The sequence below is a fragment of the Corvus hawaiiensis genome, chromosome 5 (assembly GCF_020740725.1).
Source record: "Corvus hawaiiensis isolate bCorHaw1 chromosome 5, bCorHaw1.pri.cur, whole genome shotgun sequence".
NCBI lineage: Eukaryota > Metazoa > Chordata > Aves > Passeriformes > Corvidae > Corvus > Corvus hawaiiensis.
The window spans coordinates 71,168,512-71,185,981 of record NC_063217.1 but is presented as its reverse complement, the minus strand read 5'-3'; the positions used below and the strand labels follow the sequence as shown (position 1 = coordinate 71,185,981).

Here is a 17,470-nt window from a genome sequence, read left to right as displayed (position 1 = left end):
CCAGCCGGGCTCGTGAACGCGTCCCGGCAGGAGCGGCTGAGGGAGAGGGGGGAGTTACTCGGGAGAAAAGCTGGCTCGGCGGGGAGACCTCATCACTCTCTACGGCTCTCTAAAAGGAGGGTGTAGTGAGGTGCCCGCAGTGAGGGGACAAGAGGAAATGGCCTCCAGCTGAGACGGGAGATTCAGATTATCAAGGAATCACAGACCACAAAGCTAATCTTGTTCCAACCATCCTGCCATGGGCAGGGACACCTTCCACTAGACCAGGTTGCTTGGAGCCCCATCCAACCTGACCTTTAACAGTTCTAGGGATGGGGCATTCACAGCTTCTTCGGGCAACCTGTGCCAGGGCCTCACCACCCTCAGATTAGACAATTAGGAAAAAAATTGTCACTGTTAGGGTGGAAGAAGTTGCCCAGGGAGGTGGTGGAGTCACCATCCCGGGAGGGGTTTAAGAGGTGTCTGGATCTGGTGCTGGGGGATGTGGTTTAGGGGTTACGGTGATGACAAGTTGATGGTGGAACTTGATGATCTCAAAGGTCTCTTCCACCCTGGCGGATGGTTCTATGCCACTTCAGTGGAGTTGGTCTTTTTTCCTTGTGAACAGATCTCTGTCTCCCCAAGCTGCTTCATCTCTTTTAAATAAAACCAAGTGAGAAGGTAGGTGGAGTTTTGAAATGAAGCACAAGGACGCTAGGGAAGCATGGAGGAAGTTTAATGCCATCCATCCCTAAACAAGAGTTTAAATGCAGCTGTCTTCAGTCTAAATTTTAGAGTTCTTCTCCCTCTCTTCATACACCAGCTACATCAAGTCTGGTGACATTCTCATACCACATTCTCAACACAACAGGCAAAACTAAGTTAGGTACAGCTTAAACACACAGACGTCTCCCAAATCCATCCAAGTCTCTGGAAACCAGTTTCTTCATCCATTCTTGCAGCTGGGGGACAGGCTACTCCATGTAATCTTAAACAGTAGTGAAAACATTTTTGCCAAAAGGATATTTGGTATTTACATCTGATTGTTCTTGAGCTATTATATTAACACTGTACATAAAACCTCTGCACACAGTTAACATACACAACAGTTTATATGAAGTTTACTACTGTATCCAATATGGTAATAAATATGAATAAAACCTAAGAGCTGACAGTACAACAAAAGACTAAAAGTGTTTTTCTTAAAAAGTGTTTTGGACTTGATACTGAAATGCCTTGGTTAAAACCAGAAAAATTACTCTGCTTTTTCCTTGTCAGGCAGCATCAAAAAAAGCAATCAATCCATCTTGATCACAGCCATCCAGAATTTCCAGAAGGAGAGGAACTTTGGTTTTCACATTGGTGCCTTTAAATTTAAATTTATCTATGAAGAGATCTGTGATCATACCTGCAAAGGTAAAATACCAAAAATTATAATTTGCCTTATTTTCAGTAGGAGGTATCTACTTTTAGCTCATGATTATGTACCAACTATTCCAGTTGTTAGAAGACTTTTTTAACCTCATGTTTTAAACAATGGTTTAATTGTAAACAAATCCAAACCATTTAACTTTTATACATTTTTAAATGCCATCCTGAATTTGAACACTATCTTTAACCATGTCCATAAAGACAAGAATCATCTAAATATAAGCAGCTGTCTATTTCAGCCATGTCTCTGGACATGAAGCCCCATTTAAATAAAGCTGAATTATCAACAAACCATAAAGTCTCTCAAGATGTGCAGGTTGTCTCTTGTATTCCTCCAGCAGCTGATCTGCCTCTTCCAAAATGCTGCGGTATTTTGGGAGCAGGAAGTCCACGTTCCCTTCATGAACTTGTAATTCCTCAAAGACAGTTTAAAATGGTAAGAACTAACAGCAGGTAGGTCTCATAAGAGCAGGTAAGTGAGAAGAAATTAAGCTTAGATATGTCAGAAGGAAGTACTTCAAAGGGAAGACAATCCCCTTCTAAACTATAAGAGTTATTTTCAGAGTGCCTCATTTTCTAGTCTTCTAATGAAATGCCAGATGTCACTTGTCACTTCATAGACTGGATTCTCAAAATCCTGTGAATCCTGTGTATTACAGCTTTCAGCTCTGAGCCAGAACAGGATCACACTGTACAGACTCAAGCCCTTGACCATACTTAGTCTAAAAATGAAGGTAAATTCCTAAAAAAGTGTAGCACACGCTGAAGTCTGAAGGTAAAAGTAAACTCTGAAAGTATCACTCAATTTGTGACAGCAAGAAGTTTTGAAGGCCTCTTCTAAAATGCCAGCAGACCAATGTGGGATGGTCGATAGTAGAGATCTTTTTATCCTCCACAGAAAGACACTTCTGTTCTAGACAAGAGGTAATTATGTTGTGCACTGTGAGTCTGCTGGGATAACAGCTTTCATCAATCATTAGATTATTTTACTCCCGATCAATAAGTTATCATCCAAAAACTGAGTGACAAAATAATTTGTTGAAGATTTGCTCTCTAAAAAAAGCCTAAAACAAGCAAAATGTACAACACCATTATTATTGCACAAACACAGTATGCATTAAGAATAAATTCTCTAATAGTGTTTACATCCCTGGTTTGCCAAACCAAGCCCAAGTAAAAACCTTTTAGTGATAATAAAGATTCACACCGTTCTCCTTAGTAGCCAGCTTTTCTACTATCTAAATAATTCTGACAAGTATTTGCTGACCCCAAAAGGACAAGAGATAACTGGTTGTCCATTTTCACCTCCCCTCCCATTAAATAAAAAATACCAACTTGATGATGGTGAGTTTTTAACAGCAAAATTCTGGTTGTTGGCAAAGAAGTCCAAGAACTGAGGCAAGCTGCCTAACTGGTACCTCCCAAAGACTGCTGAGGAGGGTATTAAGCAAAAGATGGAAAAGCAGATGATTCAGAAATTATGAGAGAATGGTATTAAGTTCCAAAGCAAAGGAGTTGCATCTGGCCTGGATGATCTAAAAAACTATACATGTTAGTGGAAAGAGAGACAGAAGGAGCTGTAAAATAACAGCGGGCTAGAAGAGAACATTAGATGATAAAGCTGGCTGCCCTTCTGCTCTCCAATTTAAGCATCTTCAGTAATCCCACATGTTATTCACTAGTTATATAGCAAAAAAGAATTTTCCTTCAAGAAATCTGTCTCCTGGACACTTAAAACACATGCTTTAATTTCATTTAAGGGAACAGAAAGGGAACAGATCCCCACACAACACACACCTGACTCGAGCCATGGTTTGGTACCTGACAGCATAATCCCCCATAAAAATCAAACCCCAGGAGTCCAGATACTTACTCTCAAAGCATCTATTAAGTGAACCTTCTTGGCCAGCAGCTGCTGATACTCTAATTTAGGGTGGATAAGCTTTAATGTGTGCCTCACAGATTCTTCATTTACATCTAGCAGGGAGTAAAAAAGAATCCCAACAAGCAAATGAGTACTACATACTCCATTTATGGGAATATCAAATGAACTGAAGAACAACAAAATAGAGAAGAAATTTTTACCATATGATATCTTGAGATTAATCTTCCTTTTAGTAGCCTCTTTGGAAAGCACATCTTTGAGGATAGATATTGTAGAGATGTTGTCAGATTTAAAATATCCCTCACCTTTTCTATAAAGGAAGAAAAATTTTAAATGAACAAACTTAAACACATATGCATGCATTAAGTTTAGTAATTGTATTTTACCTGTAGGTAGTTTCAAGCTGTGTTCCCAGGAAGGTGTTCTGAAAATAAAAGGTGATGCACTCTCCAGCAGGAGTCTTTTCAGGCACCTCAGGCAAGCAAAACACAATCCAGGAGTGAATTTCAGCAAAACTGAACTGGCCTTTGAGCATCAGTGTATTCATGGGCCTGTGACATTGTGAAATTAAAAGAAGAAAAAAAGATAGTTAAGAAGGAGGGACACTGTCCATGTAAAAAGCTTAGTTCCACATGGTGGTTTCCTTTTAATCAGCAGCCTGTAAAAAGCCAGGTCTCTCCCTAAGTACAGATACATATTGCAGATTACAGCTATTTTTCTGTACTGCAAGATGCAAAGCTACATGCTCATTCAAGTTTTACCTCCCACTAGGCATGTCAGATCTGGAAAAAAAAACAAGTTGGAAGTTTTTGATATCCTGTTGCAAGTTGTTAAACCCGAAATTTAGGACAAAGGTGAGTAACTGACAACAGCAAATATGGCTAAGACAGATCCTCAAAAGCCTCCCGTGCTGTAAACCTCAGATATCGCATTTTTATCAAGAACAAGGCACAGTGGAGCTCATTTGCATACTGAAGCTGTTGGTATCATCCCTTCAGTCTTTCAGTTTTGGTTGGAACAAGCATATCCTTGGAGACAATACAAGATATTAGCTGAGGGTGGGCAAAAATCCACTAGAAATTGTGTAAAATACTAAATTCCTATAACACAGAGATAAAGGTAAAAAAAGTCTTGGCTCAGTTTTGGGGCCAAATTAGCTGTGAGAAAAAAGTTAGAGGAAAAGGGTGCAGCACAGAATGAGGCTGAAACTGAAAAGACACAGTTACCTCCACAGGAGAGTTTCCTTTCTACCACACCCTCAGCTCTACACATGGGGCCGGACTATAATCCAGGGCAGTAAAATGAAAAATAACCCTAAAACAAGAATAAAGAATGGCAAAGAACCTATTTAATCCGTAATTTCTATTAAGAAACCCACAAAATGGAACTACAGGCTCAAAAGTGTAGTTTAGGGCTTAGAAATTCCATACTGAAGTTTACAGAGCAAATGCTTCAGCTGGACTGTGTCATTTTTTCCAAGCAAAAAAAGGCATTGATTTTTCTTTGCAAATACCTGTCCTGGTCAATAGAATGAGTTCTCTGGTGGAGTGAAAGTGGCTTAATTTGATATTGATGAACTTGACAGGTTTTTGGTTGAATTCTGGGAGTTACATACGCCTGGAGTGTCCCGTACTGTCCTTCAATCGAGCGAACCTGCAGAGAAAAGAAGGACCCACAGAAAAGAAGAAAAAGAAAAATATTATTTTATCACCGTTTGGAAATTTGGTGAATATTCAAAGTATGTTAAAGAAATACTGTAGCACTTCAAGAATATTTAGAGTATTATATTTACTTGGTAGTGTCAATATAAATAAAGGAGATGAGTCTTAAGATGAAGCAGTGTCCAATGAAGTGCTGCTGGATTAGATGAATCAAATACTAATAAAATAACACCCACTAACTAATTTTATGATATTCTAAAATAAAAAGCCTCAAAATTGAGAGTTTTACATAAACATGTATCAGATTAGCAGGCTGCAGTAAAAAAGAGAAAACCTCATGCCTGTGTGCACATTGAGGATTTTCTAGTCAGGATTTCCTTCATTACTTTCCCTGCTGGTTGCCATAAAATGTGTGAATTTGGTGGATCCTTAAAAATAAACTCCAAAACACCAACATGCCTTTAGTGTAATAAGCATGGAATGACACGATTTTCTTCCTCTCCAAAATACAAATTGAGTCTATATTCCCTTGTTAGTTCCCAATGTAACTTCCTTCAAACACTTCAAAGGATAAACAGTGCCAGAGCTTTCTCTCCCACACCTCCCTCTGCTTTAAGTTCCACACATTGCTTTCAGTATTTTCCCAATCTGTGATGTCCCCACTGCTTTCATCTTAGGGACACTCAAAAGGACCCCGGGCTCCCCTCTGACATATTTTTAGAAGCCTTTAGAAACTCTAGGACAAATAAAAAAGGAACACAAGCCCCAGGTTAGAAGGTTCTCAGGAAAGAACCAGAAGTAAAGACTGGACTGATCCAGGTAGAGAACTCTCCATTCCAGAGCAGGAATAACCATTAATTTATTGTGGAAGATATTTTTGAGCATTTTACCTTAAGTTCAAGTCTTGTTGTATTTGCTTGGCATCTGTAAGTTGCAAGAAGAAAGTTGCTATTTGGCTGTAAACAGGAAAAAAAAACCAAACAAACAGGAAAATAATACAAAATAGGCCTGTGGATTCACAAAATTTCTACTGGTCTGTTTTAACTGTAGACATGTTACAGTAAAGTTTTTGCTATGCATGTACAGCTATTTACAAGGGTTAAATACAAAAAAGCAATCCTTTGTTCCTCTGAATGTTCCAATTAGTTTTAATTATGGTAGAGTTTAAAAAAATTAAATCTCTCTATAAGGAGAATACAACCAAAGCCTCTTACACTCTTTAGTATCTCCATGAAGATTACATAGATACCTACTTCTCATCTGAAAAATGCATGTCAGCCTGCCCCACTCATCTGCAAAATTAGTTCAACATTCAAAAACTAAAGCAGGATCAGTAAGAAAATACACCAGAAAAAGTGTTAAATTAATCATCATAAATGGCAAGAAACCTAAAATAAAAAGCTGATTTCTGGGAGCTCCAGGGCAGAACAACGATGTGGAAATTCAGTTCTTAAAACTAAAATAAAGGACTGTTAGAAGGAAAAAGATTTTACAGAAGATTTTCATAAACTGCAAGGTAGTTTCTGGATTTTCCCCCCAGGCCCTCAGTGTCAATAGTAATTCCATAGCTATTCAAGTCTGCAGTTATTATATACTAAAAAAAGCATACAAACATTTGACTTCCCACACAGCAGAATTGTCACATTCTAAAGATGTTTTTAGAAATTAACTAAGTAACACTCTTCACCTAAATTGCTTGGAAGTAAATGTACGTGATCCTATGATACACAGAGAAGAGAGCAATACTGAATGTGTCTCTCACAATCCTCCTCAGGAACAAAAAAAAAAGGAAGAGAGCTGATATTTTTGCACATACTTAGGTTTTCCTTACATCAGGATGTGCTACTAACTCCTAATTCTGCAGTATCTCTAATGCAGCTGTGCTCTCCACAATTACCAGATGAGTAGTTTAACTGAATATTAAACTACTCATCTACTAAATGTCCTCCAAGTTCTACTTTTACTACACAGTACTCAGTGTCTTCACCATGTAATCTCTACAAACATCATCTCTGTTTCACTCACCTCAGAATCACAGCTGCTAAAACTAACGACGGCAGAATTTTTATCCACATCCAGCAAGTCTAGTGGGGCATCACTCTGCAGCACACAGGAGGAAGGAAAAATAAAGAGCTTACGTTTCTGAGTAGCTCCAAGTGCATTTATCCTCTAACTGTCATCAATGTTTTTAATAAGGGAGAGGCAAGAAGATTGCTTCATCTGAGAGGCAAAAGCCTAACAGACATGCAGCTTACTACTTAATCCTGGAGTAACATGATGATCTTTCTCTTATTCCCTTACAGAGTCCTGAACTCCTGGGGGGCTGGCTTACCACAACTTCAGTGTAAAATCTGTAACTATCTTTCAGACATGAAAGGTAGATTAAACAATTTCATTATTCCCCATTTAGCTATAGAAACATCAGATATTATAGAGTGGCAAATTAGCTGTAGCTTAGCATTGCTCTGTAACATCCTTAATAAAAAAAGGATTTTTATTAAGAAGTGAAAAATAAAATCCTACAGTAGTTCTTTCCCATTTGTTGTAGCCAGCTCGCCTCATAAATTCCTCCTTGTCACATTTTTCTCCTCATGCATTTCCCAAAAGAAGGTAATTCAGTACCGCTACTCTTTCTGACTACCGAAGATGACGTTAATTTCAGCTGATACAGTAGGAGGAATAATTAACCAAGGTTGCTGTGATGGGCAGGAATATTTCTCCCCAGCTGCACACAAATCAGATGCTGTTCCACACTGAAAGTGCACAGGTGGCCCATAAGACTCTGAAATTAATTTTCCACTACAGAGTACTTACCTGGCAAGTGAGAATGTGCACCTCATTTAATTGGTGTTTAAATAAGGACATGCAAAAGCAAACACAAAGTTACAAAGAAATCTTCTGTTACAGCAGGCACTGTGGTTTATTTTGGTAATGTAACATTGCTCTGCTCAGTAAAAGTTTGTTGTATTTGTTCCCTAACAAGCATTTACAGCAGTTAGTTCAATACTGCAACATTGAACACTTCAGCTCCCGCTTGCAACAATTCAGACTTTCAAAAAACCAAGTACTTAAGGTGCTATAACTTGGCTTTTTGAACTAGAAAGTGTCTGAGTGTTTTATTTATGCATCAAGAAAGCCAACAAGAACAAAGCCCCACTGACCTGCACCAGGACATTATCTATGGCTGTCTGCACCTCCAAGATGAGGCTGTAGCTGGCATCATCCTTGTTCAACGTGAACTTGTCATTCACACTGAATGCAGGTACTGAGGAAACTGCAGTGCTGGACTGAGAGGACTGCTGGTATTTCTCCCGTTCCTGAAGTACTTTTATCTGCAGTTGTTCCAATTCATTCCTAGAAAAGGGAAACCACTCTAACGTCTTTAAAAAAGGCAACTATAAAAGCTACCCTAGAAATTAGGTAAACTTGCAAGACAATCATGTTTATCTCCTGTCCTCAATTTTCCAGCCAGAAGTGACTGATGACTCCCCTTCCACATACTTTGCAAAGATAAAATATAAACTCTATCACATGGACATGTAGATTTTACATGCTCCTTGCCTAAAAAGCTTTCCTGAGACACAGGAAAGGACAATCTTTTTCCTTCAAGAATGCAATGCATTTTGAATAATTTGATAGTGACTTCTTTCCTGCCATCATTTAGAAGCTATAGAGCAGCACAGAAGAAAGGAATCTTGCTGATACTGAGGCAGAAAGTATTAAAGATACCATCATGTGAAGGCAAGATAGGAAAAGACCGTGAAAGGAGGCTGCTATTCATTTCTGCTTTGAAAAGGTTTGATTCTACTTCTAGATATATTAATGACAAAGAAAATCCAGTGAGATAGGAAGGAGAGATGACATTTCAACTTTTAACATTTAAATTCTTCCATTTAAATTTCTTTCTAGTGGAATTACCTTAAGGATGAAATCTTGCTCTGCATTTCTTGACTTAATTTTAGTTCTTCCCCTGATCCACCTTCTCTATGGACAGGTTCTGTAGTCAGTCCTGTCAGCCAGCCTAAACCAATATATGAAGTTTATATTCCTTATAAGCTAAAAAGAAAAGTCTACACTCAGCTGTTGTATGCATGGAGGGATGTTTTTTCCACACACTGGGTAGAGAGAATTGAGCCTAATTTAATCCTTTTTAGTAGGATTAATCCTAGACTCTGAGCATAATTTTCTATGGGTTTCATTCTTAAACTGGAAAACATTAGTTATTCTTTTTCATTAAGTACTTTGAGCAATAAATCCCTCTACGACAGTTTTTAACTGAGCACTTTGATTTTTTCTCACCTCTCTTTTTCTGACAAAACCTTGCATTATTGGCAGTACTATAGCTGGAAACAAAACAAAAGCTGTGCAATGTGTTTATAGCAAACTGTATGCTGCTCAGTGAGCTTAGAGATTGAATGCTGCTGCTTGAAAAAAGTTATACTTTTGCTTACTAAATTACATTCATTTATAAAAGTAAATATTAGTTGATTACATTCTGATACCTCAGGCATGATATGCAGACATGCCAAAATCAGTCTAGTGCACATCCTACCAGAATTCACCTTTGAAAGCTCACAGGGGAACACAGGCTTTCACTTTTTCCCTTTCTTCTATGATCCATGGATCTTTACAACGTTCTCACTAAAAGCCACAAAGGACTTAGGCTGCAACAGTACTGTGGCCAATCACACCAAAACAATTCATATGAGGTCAGGTGTAACAGTCTTTTGATCACCCAAAAATGTTTAAAAGAGCTACTTGGAACACCATTATTTCTCAGTAACTGACTGAGGATTGTATCTTGCCAAATGACATGATTTTCATTACAAGAAGTTTTAACAGGTTAAATTTTAGAACTGAAAGTAACTAAAGAGAGAGAATTAGCAATATTTTAGCTCCCAGCAGCTGACATATGCAGCATGTTTATCATGGCCTCTGTTACAATCAGGCCAATACCTCAAGTCTCACAGAGGAGCTGCTGAGATGCCACACATGGGGGAGCTTTATTTTCTACTGAAAGCAAAACCAACCCCATTTAAAGCCCTGTGAAGCTGAAAAGGAACAAGATTTTGTAAAAGACATGAAAACAAAAGAAAAACATGCTTGTCTATCAACATTTTTAATATATATTAAAAAATCATAAATAAATCTTTCAGACATAACATACTCAGTATTTCATCACAGTGAGGCAGCAGTTTACACCAAAGTATAGCCAGTCACTGTGCTACACATGATGAATATCTTAAAACATAAAATCCCCACAGTTTAAGAAACATTTTCTTTAAGAGTAAATATTAAATCAGAAGAGACCTTTTCAACAAAACCTTGTTCTGGTTCCGATCGGAACACAAAATTTTAAGAGATGTGAGCTGCACTAACAACATAACCTGCTTCATTTTATCACCTCACCACACATGGCATTTATTGTGTCAGTGATATGAAGCTTACCTGAGTATGTTGCTGCTAAAATTTCATCATAGCCATCTTTTCCCACACAGCCACCCTGGATTGATGCAATGCTCTCTGATAAAGCCTTCAAATAAACACATTCAAGCAGAGGGAAATATCACTGCACTCATTTTAGAAGTTTTTAGAAGATTCTACTCCACATAACGAACACATTATGAAATTGAAAGCAAAACACTGATAGACAATGTTTTTCCAGCAGGAATTAGCACTCTGACTGAAATGAAATGATCACTCTGGATCCAATTACTATTTTAAGCAATTCATAACCAAAGTAATTATGCTCAGTGAAGTCTTGAAGCTTCCATTTATTAATCTGTAAATTACACACTGTACACAACACTCTCCATTTTTTCACTGAGAGAGCAGCTCTGTATTAGGTTACACCCAGCAGTCAACTGAGCCAAAATTTTAGCACACACTCTCTACATTATCTTGATTTTTGCTCAAATCAGCACTACTTCACTTTCTGGCTCTTACATTGCTACCATACTGATTTCAAGTTCATACTGTCAATGTTACAAACCTCTTAAATTAAAAACAAACCACATATTTTAGCAGTAATGATCATGAGAGTTTTTAAATACAGATTATTGTTTTTAATTAATGTCTTCTTCCAGCAGAGTATGAAAGATGTAGACTTACATAATCATGTCGAAGGACAGGATCATCCGCACTCTCAAAGTTATAGATCTCTATCACTCCATCATCTCGTCCAACGAGTAATTCCTTAACTCCATCTCCCAGAATGTCAAAACTATCAATACACAGAATACCTAACAAAGAAGAAAACAAAGCCATTTGCTTCATCTTTATTAGTTTATGACACAATAATACAGAGGTCATGCTCAGTTACATGGAAAGAGACTCCTGGCCAGCTTTTAAGGTGTTAATAATGAGATTTCTGGATGAGTCCTCAAGAGAGCTGAAGTCCCTCCCCTGTGCTTCAGGTTCAACGTTAACTTTTATGGCTCCATATTTCACAGAAAGACTACGGACATATGAGGAAGCATTTAAAGAAAATAATGTGGTGATAACTCTTATAATTAAATAAAAATATATTTATACATTCCATCCATGATCTTCTCTTTTACAAAGAAGTATGGGCTCACAGATGCTGCAGAAGCAGCACACCAAGGGTAAAACTGGGTAAGTTTTCATCAGTTAGACCTTATTGTGGAGACATATTCCACCTTCAGCCAAAACCCCTTATTGTGACTCTTTAGAGCCCTTGAAACCATTGAACAATCTGATAAATCTGGCAGGTAAATTTGCCCAATATGCACACACTTAGAAAAATGATAAACATTTCAATCAATCATATTTGAATCAACACTGTTTTACAGATGCCACTCTAAAAATAGTGTAAAAACAAAAGTATGCTAAAATACTGGAAATAATACGAACACAAGACCCAAAGCAAGACAAACTGATTAAAAGTATTTGTCAGAAAATCAGAAGAGTGAAAGAGACCTTAGTCACATTAGTATCATATACTGGCATAATCACAATATGCCTCCAAAGTTAGCTATGAACAAGATTTCCTGATTATCCTACTTGTAACAAATCCTCAGGTATGCTGGGTAACTAAAGAGGGAGAGATTGAGACACATACCTCCTCTCTTCTTTTCATTTCCAATTTCCCACTTTGGTATTGCCTTGGTACCAGTAATCTGGGTGAGACCTAGCTTCCCATCAGAAGTTCCATACACAATTTCTTCCCCAGAATCACCTAAACACAGAAACTGAACTTAGAATCAATAAAGTCATGTACACTGATTTTAAAATGTTGTGTATTTACAGTCTACAGTCAATGGGAAAAGAAAGCACTAAATCAGTGATGTGCAACAGAACTGTCAGGCTTTGAACCCAAAAACAAATCCATGAAAGCTGCACCCATCCCGATCATTTCCTCATGGCTATCACTATTCTGTGTATGGCTGCACCCCTGCACTGAAGTTCTGCCTAAAAACCACTCAAAAGCCAATACTTTCTATTTCAGCAAAGTTGGGCTATTCATTGGCCTTTACAGAAGAAAAACAGAGAAATCCTTTCAGAACACACACCCACTATGGAATGTTGTGCCAAAATTTCAGCAATTAAGAACTACTTTTCCAAACCAGCTCTGGATGTTTGTCACACAGTCTAACTGAAACTAAATTAAGCGCCAGATTAACACCCTAAAGCGATTTCTGTGAGGTTAGAGCAGATTAGCAAGAAGGATAATCAAACTATTTTAAGCTTGAACCTTCCAGTCTTAGTTTATACCAGCTCTATTCAATATTCTCAGCCACCCACGTATTCCAGTTATGGAAAGCCATGTGTAAGAGAAACACAAACCCAAAACCTGGACATGGCCTCCAAAAGTCCAACATGTATTTACACAGTGAGACCCCTCATATCTCACTGCTGTTGTAAGAGGCCTTCAACTGAACGTGAATATAATTCAGAACTGCCTAAAACAGTCATATCTATGTGTCTATATTTAATGCAATGTAGAAAAATTACTTCACATAGTTTCCTGCTGAATTTATAACATCAGCTTAAAAATCAAGACAAAATAATTAACAGAGACAAGCTATAAACCTTAAAAATGTAATAAAATAACATTATTTAGTTATGTGTGTATTCAAAATCTTGTTACCCCCATTTCCATTGCTCAGAGCAAGAACAGTAGGTGGTCCAGGAACTTCTACTTCATAGAGCAAATCAGATCCCTGAAGACGAAGAGAACAATCTTGAATGAATTTGTTTAAAAAAACCAAAAAAACCACAACCAAAACAACAAAAAAAGAACAACCTCAAAACACCAGCCACAAACCAAACCAAAGCCTCACAATGACAAAATTATTATGGATCATACTAACAGGTAAGATTTACTTATTCAAACCCTTATGGGAGAACCACTTCTAAGCCAAAAACAGGGTGAAGTTTGTAGAAATAAAACATAGGACTCTTGAAACGTGTTGTTATCATTAAAAATGATCCAGGAACTCACCTGGCAATTTAATTTGTTAAACCACTTAGCATCACTCAGACTTGTCGCAAGAGTAATTTATGAGAGCCAGAATTCCCAAAGTGATAAAAACTTACGGAAATTAAATGTGTATATGAGCACTTTTAGTTAGAAGGGACCAATTTGTCATCTGATGTAGGAACCCAGAGTGCAGAGAATATTTCTCTGCACTCTTGGTTCCTACAATCTACTTCCACCTATGAATTCCAAAGCCTGTTTATAGTGGTTTCATTAATCCTTATTTTTTTGCAAGTTTATGATAATGATTTTCCTTTAAAAAAACAGAAGACAAAGAAAGGGAATGCACCAGCAGCAACACTGCCAAGTAAGGCACAATACACTGATCCTTATGATGTTTAAGCCATGCTGATATGCTGATTCCCTTAATGAGTCCAATTCCATAGCACAATACATAAAACATAAAGAAGGAAGCATTTTAACCTGTAACACCCTGAGGACTCTGTCCTGACACGCAAGCACTGGTGTGATGCAGTTCACTTTGTCTACAGGGAGGCAGAGAACATCATTGATTTTATCTCCTGATAGGAAGTAGTGCTGGTCCTTGCAGTCACAGTAATGGTTATAGATGTAGCTTGCACAGAGGAAGAGATCTGCTCCCGAAATGTACCTGAGGAAAAGAAAACACTTTCCTGTAGCATTTTGATGCAGCAACAGTCTTTTATGCTTTTATGCCTTACTATGCTTGCAGCTCCAAGGTATTATGGGGCCCTGCAAGCTATTCCAGCTTTAAAAGCTCCTTATAAATATTAACATTTACTACATGGTTTCTGTAGCTCTCATATTTCTACTTTGTCTTCAGGTAAATTCCTAAGAATATCTTTATAGAAATTTCATTACTGTATTTTTTATTATATTAACTTTTCTCAAGCTGATTTGTCTGGCAGCATCTTACAACACAATCCAAAAAAGATTTTGCTCCAGGAGGTATCACTGTGGCAACAACCCCAGCTCTGCTCACTTGGATTTTGCACTGCTGTGAGTGCCTCCAGACCCTGCCCAATTCCCCCTACACTTCCAAAATTTCTCCATGATATTCCAAATTCCTGCTACAGGTCGCAGCACAAGCTGAAGCTGGACTGGCACTTAGTGTCACCTACACAGTATGCTTAAAATCATTTCATAAAATCATAAACTAACAGTCTGCTACAGCTCTCAAAAAAATGCAAAATATCATACTTACATAGCTTTGATGCTTTCAGTAAGGTTAGTTTCAAATGAAAGAAACTGCTTCCCTCTTTTTGTGAAACCTCTGACTTCTGATCCTATAGCCACAAAAATTTTCTCTTGTGGTGTGTTAAGAGCTCCTCCCAGCTCCAGTCTTGAGATTTTTTGTCCTGGCAGTGTCTTGAACACTGGCTGTAAACAGAAAAGCAATTTTCATCATCACAGTAGATTTTTTTGTCCTGGCAGTGTCTTGAACACTGGCTGTAAACAGAAAAGCAATTTTCATCATCACAGTATCATATTTATGGTAATTTTTTAACATAAAGGATAAGAAATTTACTTTACAATTTCTGGCAAAACTAAGATGCAATGGGTTGTACACAGACAAAAATAATCCGTACATTTATCTTCAGAATCACAGACCAGTCAAGCATTTGATAAGTAAATAAATATTAAAAGCTTTAAAATATAATAAATTAAGACTTCATTACTTCAGTATTATTTATTCCTCCATGGGAAAAATTCAGTACTACTTTCAGCTGTTTTGTCTGTGGTTTGTTTTGTATTTTAAAGAACAACACACACACTCCCTCTCTCTTACACATCACATTCTTATTCCAGAAGTCTACACAGATTTATTTGTATTGCTACAGGATCCTTATGAGCTAACCATGAACCTCCTGAAGGGGAAAAGAAAAGCCATGAAAGAAAATAATAATTTTTTTATTGAGCCGGGCATAAAAAGCAATCAGTTTGTCCAAATCCCTAAGGTGATTTAATGAATCTCTGCAGGTGTTCATCCTGTTACAGTAACTGTGTATGTGTACAGGCTTAAGCCCAACTTAACTGAAGTGCAAAGGATGTGGAAATTACTTTTTTCCTGATGATCCACAACAGTGTCTCACTCTGTAACTGTGGAAGACGCTGTGTATGACCAGGCATGAGATCAGCATGGCCTCACCACAGTTACGTATCAGTGCACAGCTCTACCTAGACACCTTCCACAGGTGTCCACAGGTATCTTATTTACCATGTCGATAAAAAAGGGACTTTCAAAGCTCACTGGGAAGAATATTTCAAAAATAAAATTTTAAATGGAACATTTCCACTTACCACAGCTTCCCCCTTTTTTATGCCAAAACACGTAACGACCCCATCCTGATCTCCAACAACCACCTTCAAAAGTACAATACATTGTTATTTTTTATTACACACACAGCTGTGTTTTTCAATAATGCTTTTCCTGTATTCACAGAATCACGGAATGGTTTGGATTGGAAGGGACCTTAAAGATCACTCAGTTCCAACCCCCTGCCATGGGCAGGGACATCTTCCACTAGACCAGGTTGCTCAGAGCCCTGTGCAGCCTTCAACACTGCCATGGATGAGGCATCCACAACATCTCTAGGCAACCTGCGCCAGGGCCTCACCACCCTCACAGGGAACAGTTTCTTCCTAATATCTAATCTAAACCTACGCTCTGTCAGTTTGAAACCATTGCCCCTTGTCCTGTCACTACACGATATTGTAAGTAGTCCCTCCATTATAAAATTATTTATATTTTTATATATTTAAGGACTCAAAATTCTAGACTACTTAATTACATATGGGATTGTAGTTCAGAAATCTGTATAAAGTGCTATAGATAGGATACTGAACAGCAATTCAAGTAAAGGCATTTACAATCCCTTTCCTATTTCTACTTGTGAACACTGGCAACCATGAGGTGAAGGAGTATTTGGGAAGAGTTGTATTTTCATACTGAGACTTTATTACCGAAGGAAAAAAAATGCATTGTTATTTTTATTAAGTTTCTCTAACTAGGTTTCCTTAATTTGAACTTATATTAAGAAAAACTTAAATATTTCATAGAATCATCAAGGTTGGAAGCGACCTTTAAGAGCATCATGTCCAACCATCAAGTCGTTATTATTACTGTAACCCCTAAACCACATCACCCAGCACCACATCCAGACACCTCTTAAACACCTCCAGGGATGGTGAGTGACTCCACCACCTCCCTGGGCAGCCTATTCCAATGCTTGAACATCCTAACAGTAAAATATTTTTTCTAATATCTAGTCTGATTCTCCTGTTTCAGCTTCAGGCCATTTCCTCTAGTCCTAAAGTGTTAATAAAACCAAAATAAGAGAAATATGGAAGAACTCCCTTGTGGTTTCAGCAATGCTGTAAACTACAAAAATTCTTTCCTGGTTCTGAAAGCTTTCCAATCACAAATTCAGATCTATTTTTCTATTTTTTTCCAAAAAAAGCTTTTCCAAAGGCCCAAAATAGGCTTGCATAGTTTTTCTCTATGACATCCTATAGCCAAGGAAACTCTGGAGATGATTAGCAATAGGATGAGGCATAGGACAGGAGAGGCAGCGAAGCCTTGCGCGGGAGCCCGCGGCACCAGGCGGTACCTTCTGCGTGGCCTTCTTCCCGGAGGCGGGCAGCAGCCTCATCGTCTTCTGCGCCGTGACTCCCACCTGCGGAAGAGACGCTCCTGAGCAGGGCCCGGAGCACCGGGACGCGCCTCGGGCCGCTCGCAGGCCCCGCCGCGCCGCCGCCCCTCGGTCCCGGGCGGGCCGTGCCGCCTCGCCCCGGTGCCGGGGCGCTGTCGGGGGGCTGCCGGGGCACTGCCGGGCCCACCTGCAGGTAATCCACGCGTGCCAGGCTCGGCTCCATCGCTCCCGCGGGACGCGCGTCCCTCCCGCGGGCACGGCGCGACCGCCGCCCGTCACCGCGGCAACCTCCGCGCGGAGCCGGCCTCCCATTGGCTGGGCTGGCGGCCGGGGGGCGGGACCGCGGGCAGGCGGGCGCCGCGATTGGCCAGAATGCGCCGGG

At 38.9% G+C, this 17,470-nt stretch overlaps 1 protein-coding gene across 1 annotated transcript; it reads right to left on the bottom strand.

Moving 5' to 3' along the window:
- Nucleotides 1–698: 698 nt before the first annotated feature.
- BBS7 (Bardet-Biedl syndrome 7) lies at nt 699–17,383 on the bottom strand. Its single transcript, XM_048304135.1, has 19 exons — nt 17,276–17,383; nt 17,047–17,112; nt 15,737–15,799; nt 14,640–14,815; nt 13,880–14,066; nt 13,067–13,139; nt 12,038–12,154; nt 11,068–11,198; nt 10,405–10,489; nt 8,875–8,977; nt 8,118–8,310; nt 6,982–7,056; nt 5,847–5,912; nt 4,809–4,948; nt 3,682–3,846; nt 3,496–3,605; nt 3,284–3,387; nt 1,703–1,826; nt 699–1,387 (listed from the first exon to the last, which is right to left on the bottom strand). The coding sequence occupies exons 1-19, from the start codon at nt 17,309–17,311 to the stop codon at nt 1,254–1,256; spliced, it is 2,148 nt and encodes a 715-aa protein (XP_048160092.1). The 5' UTR covers nt 17,312–17,383; the 3' UTR covers nt 699–1,253.
- Between the last annotated feature and the right edge of the window lie 87 nt (nt 17,384–17,470).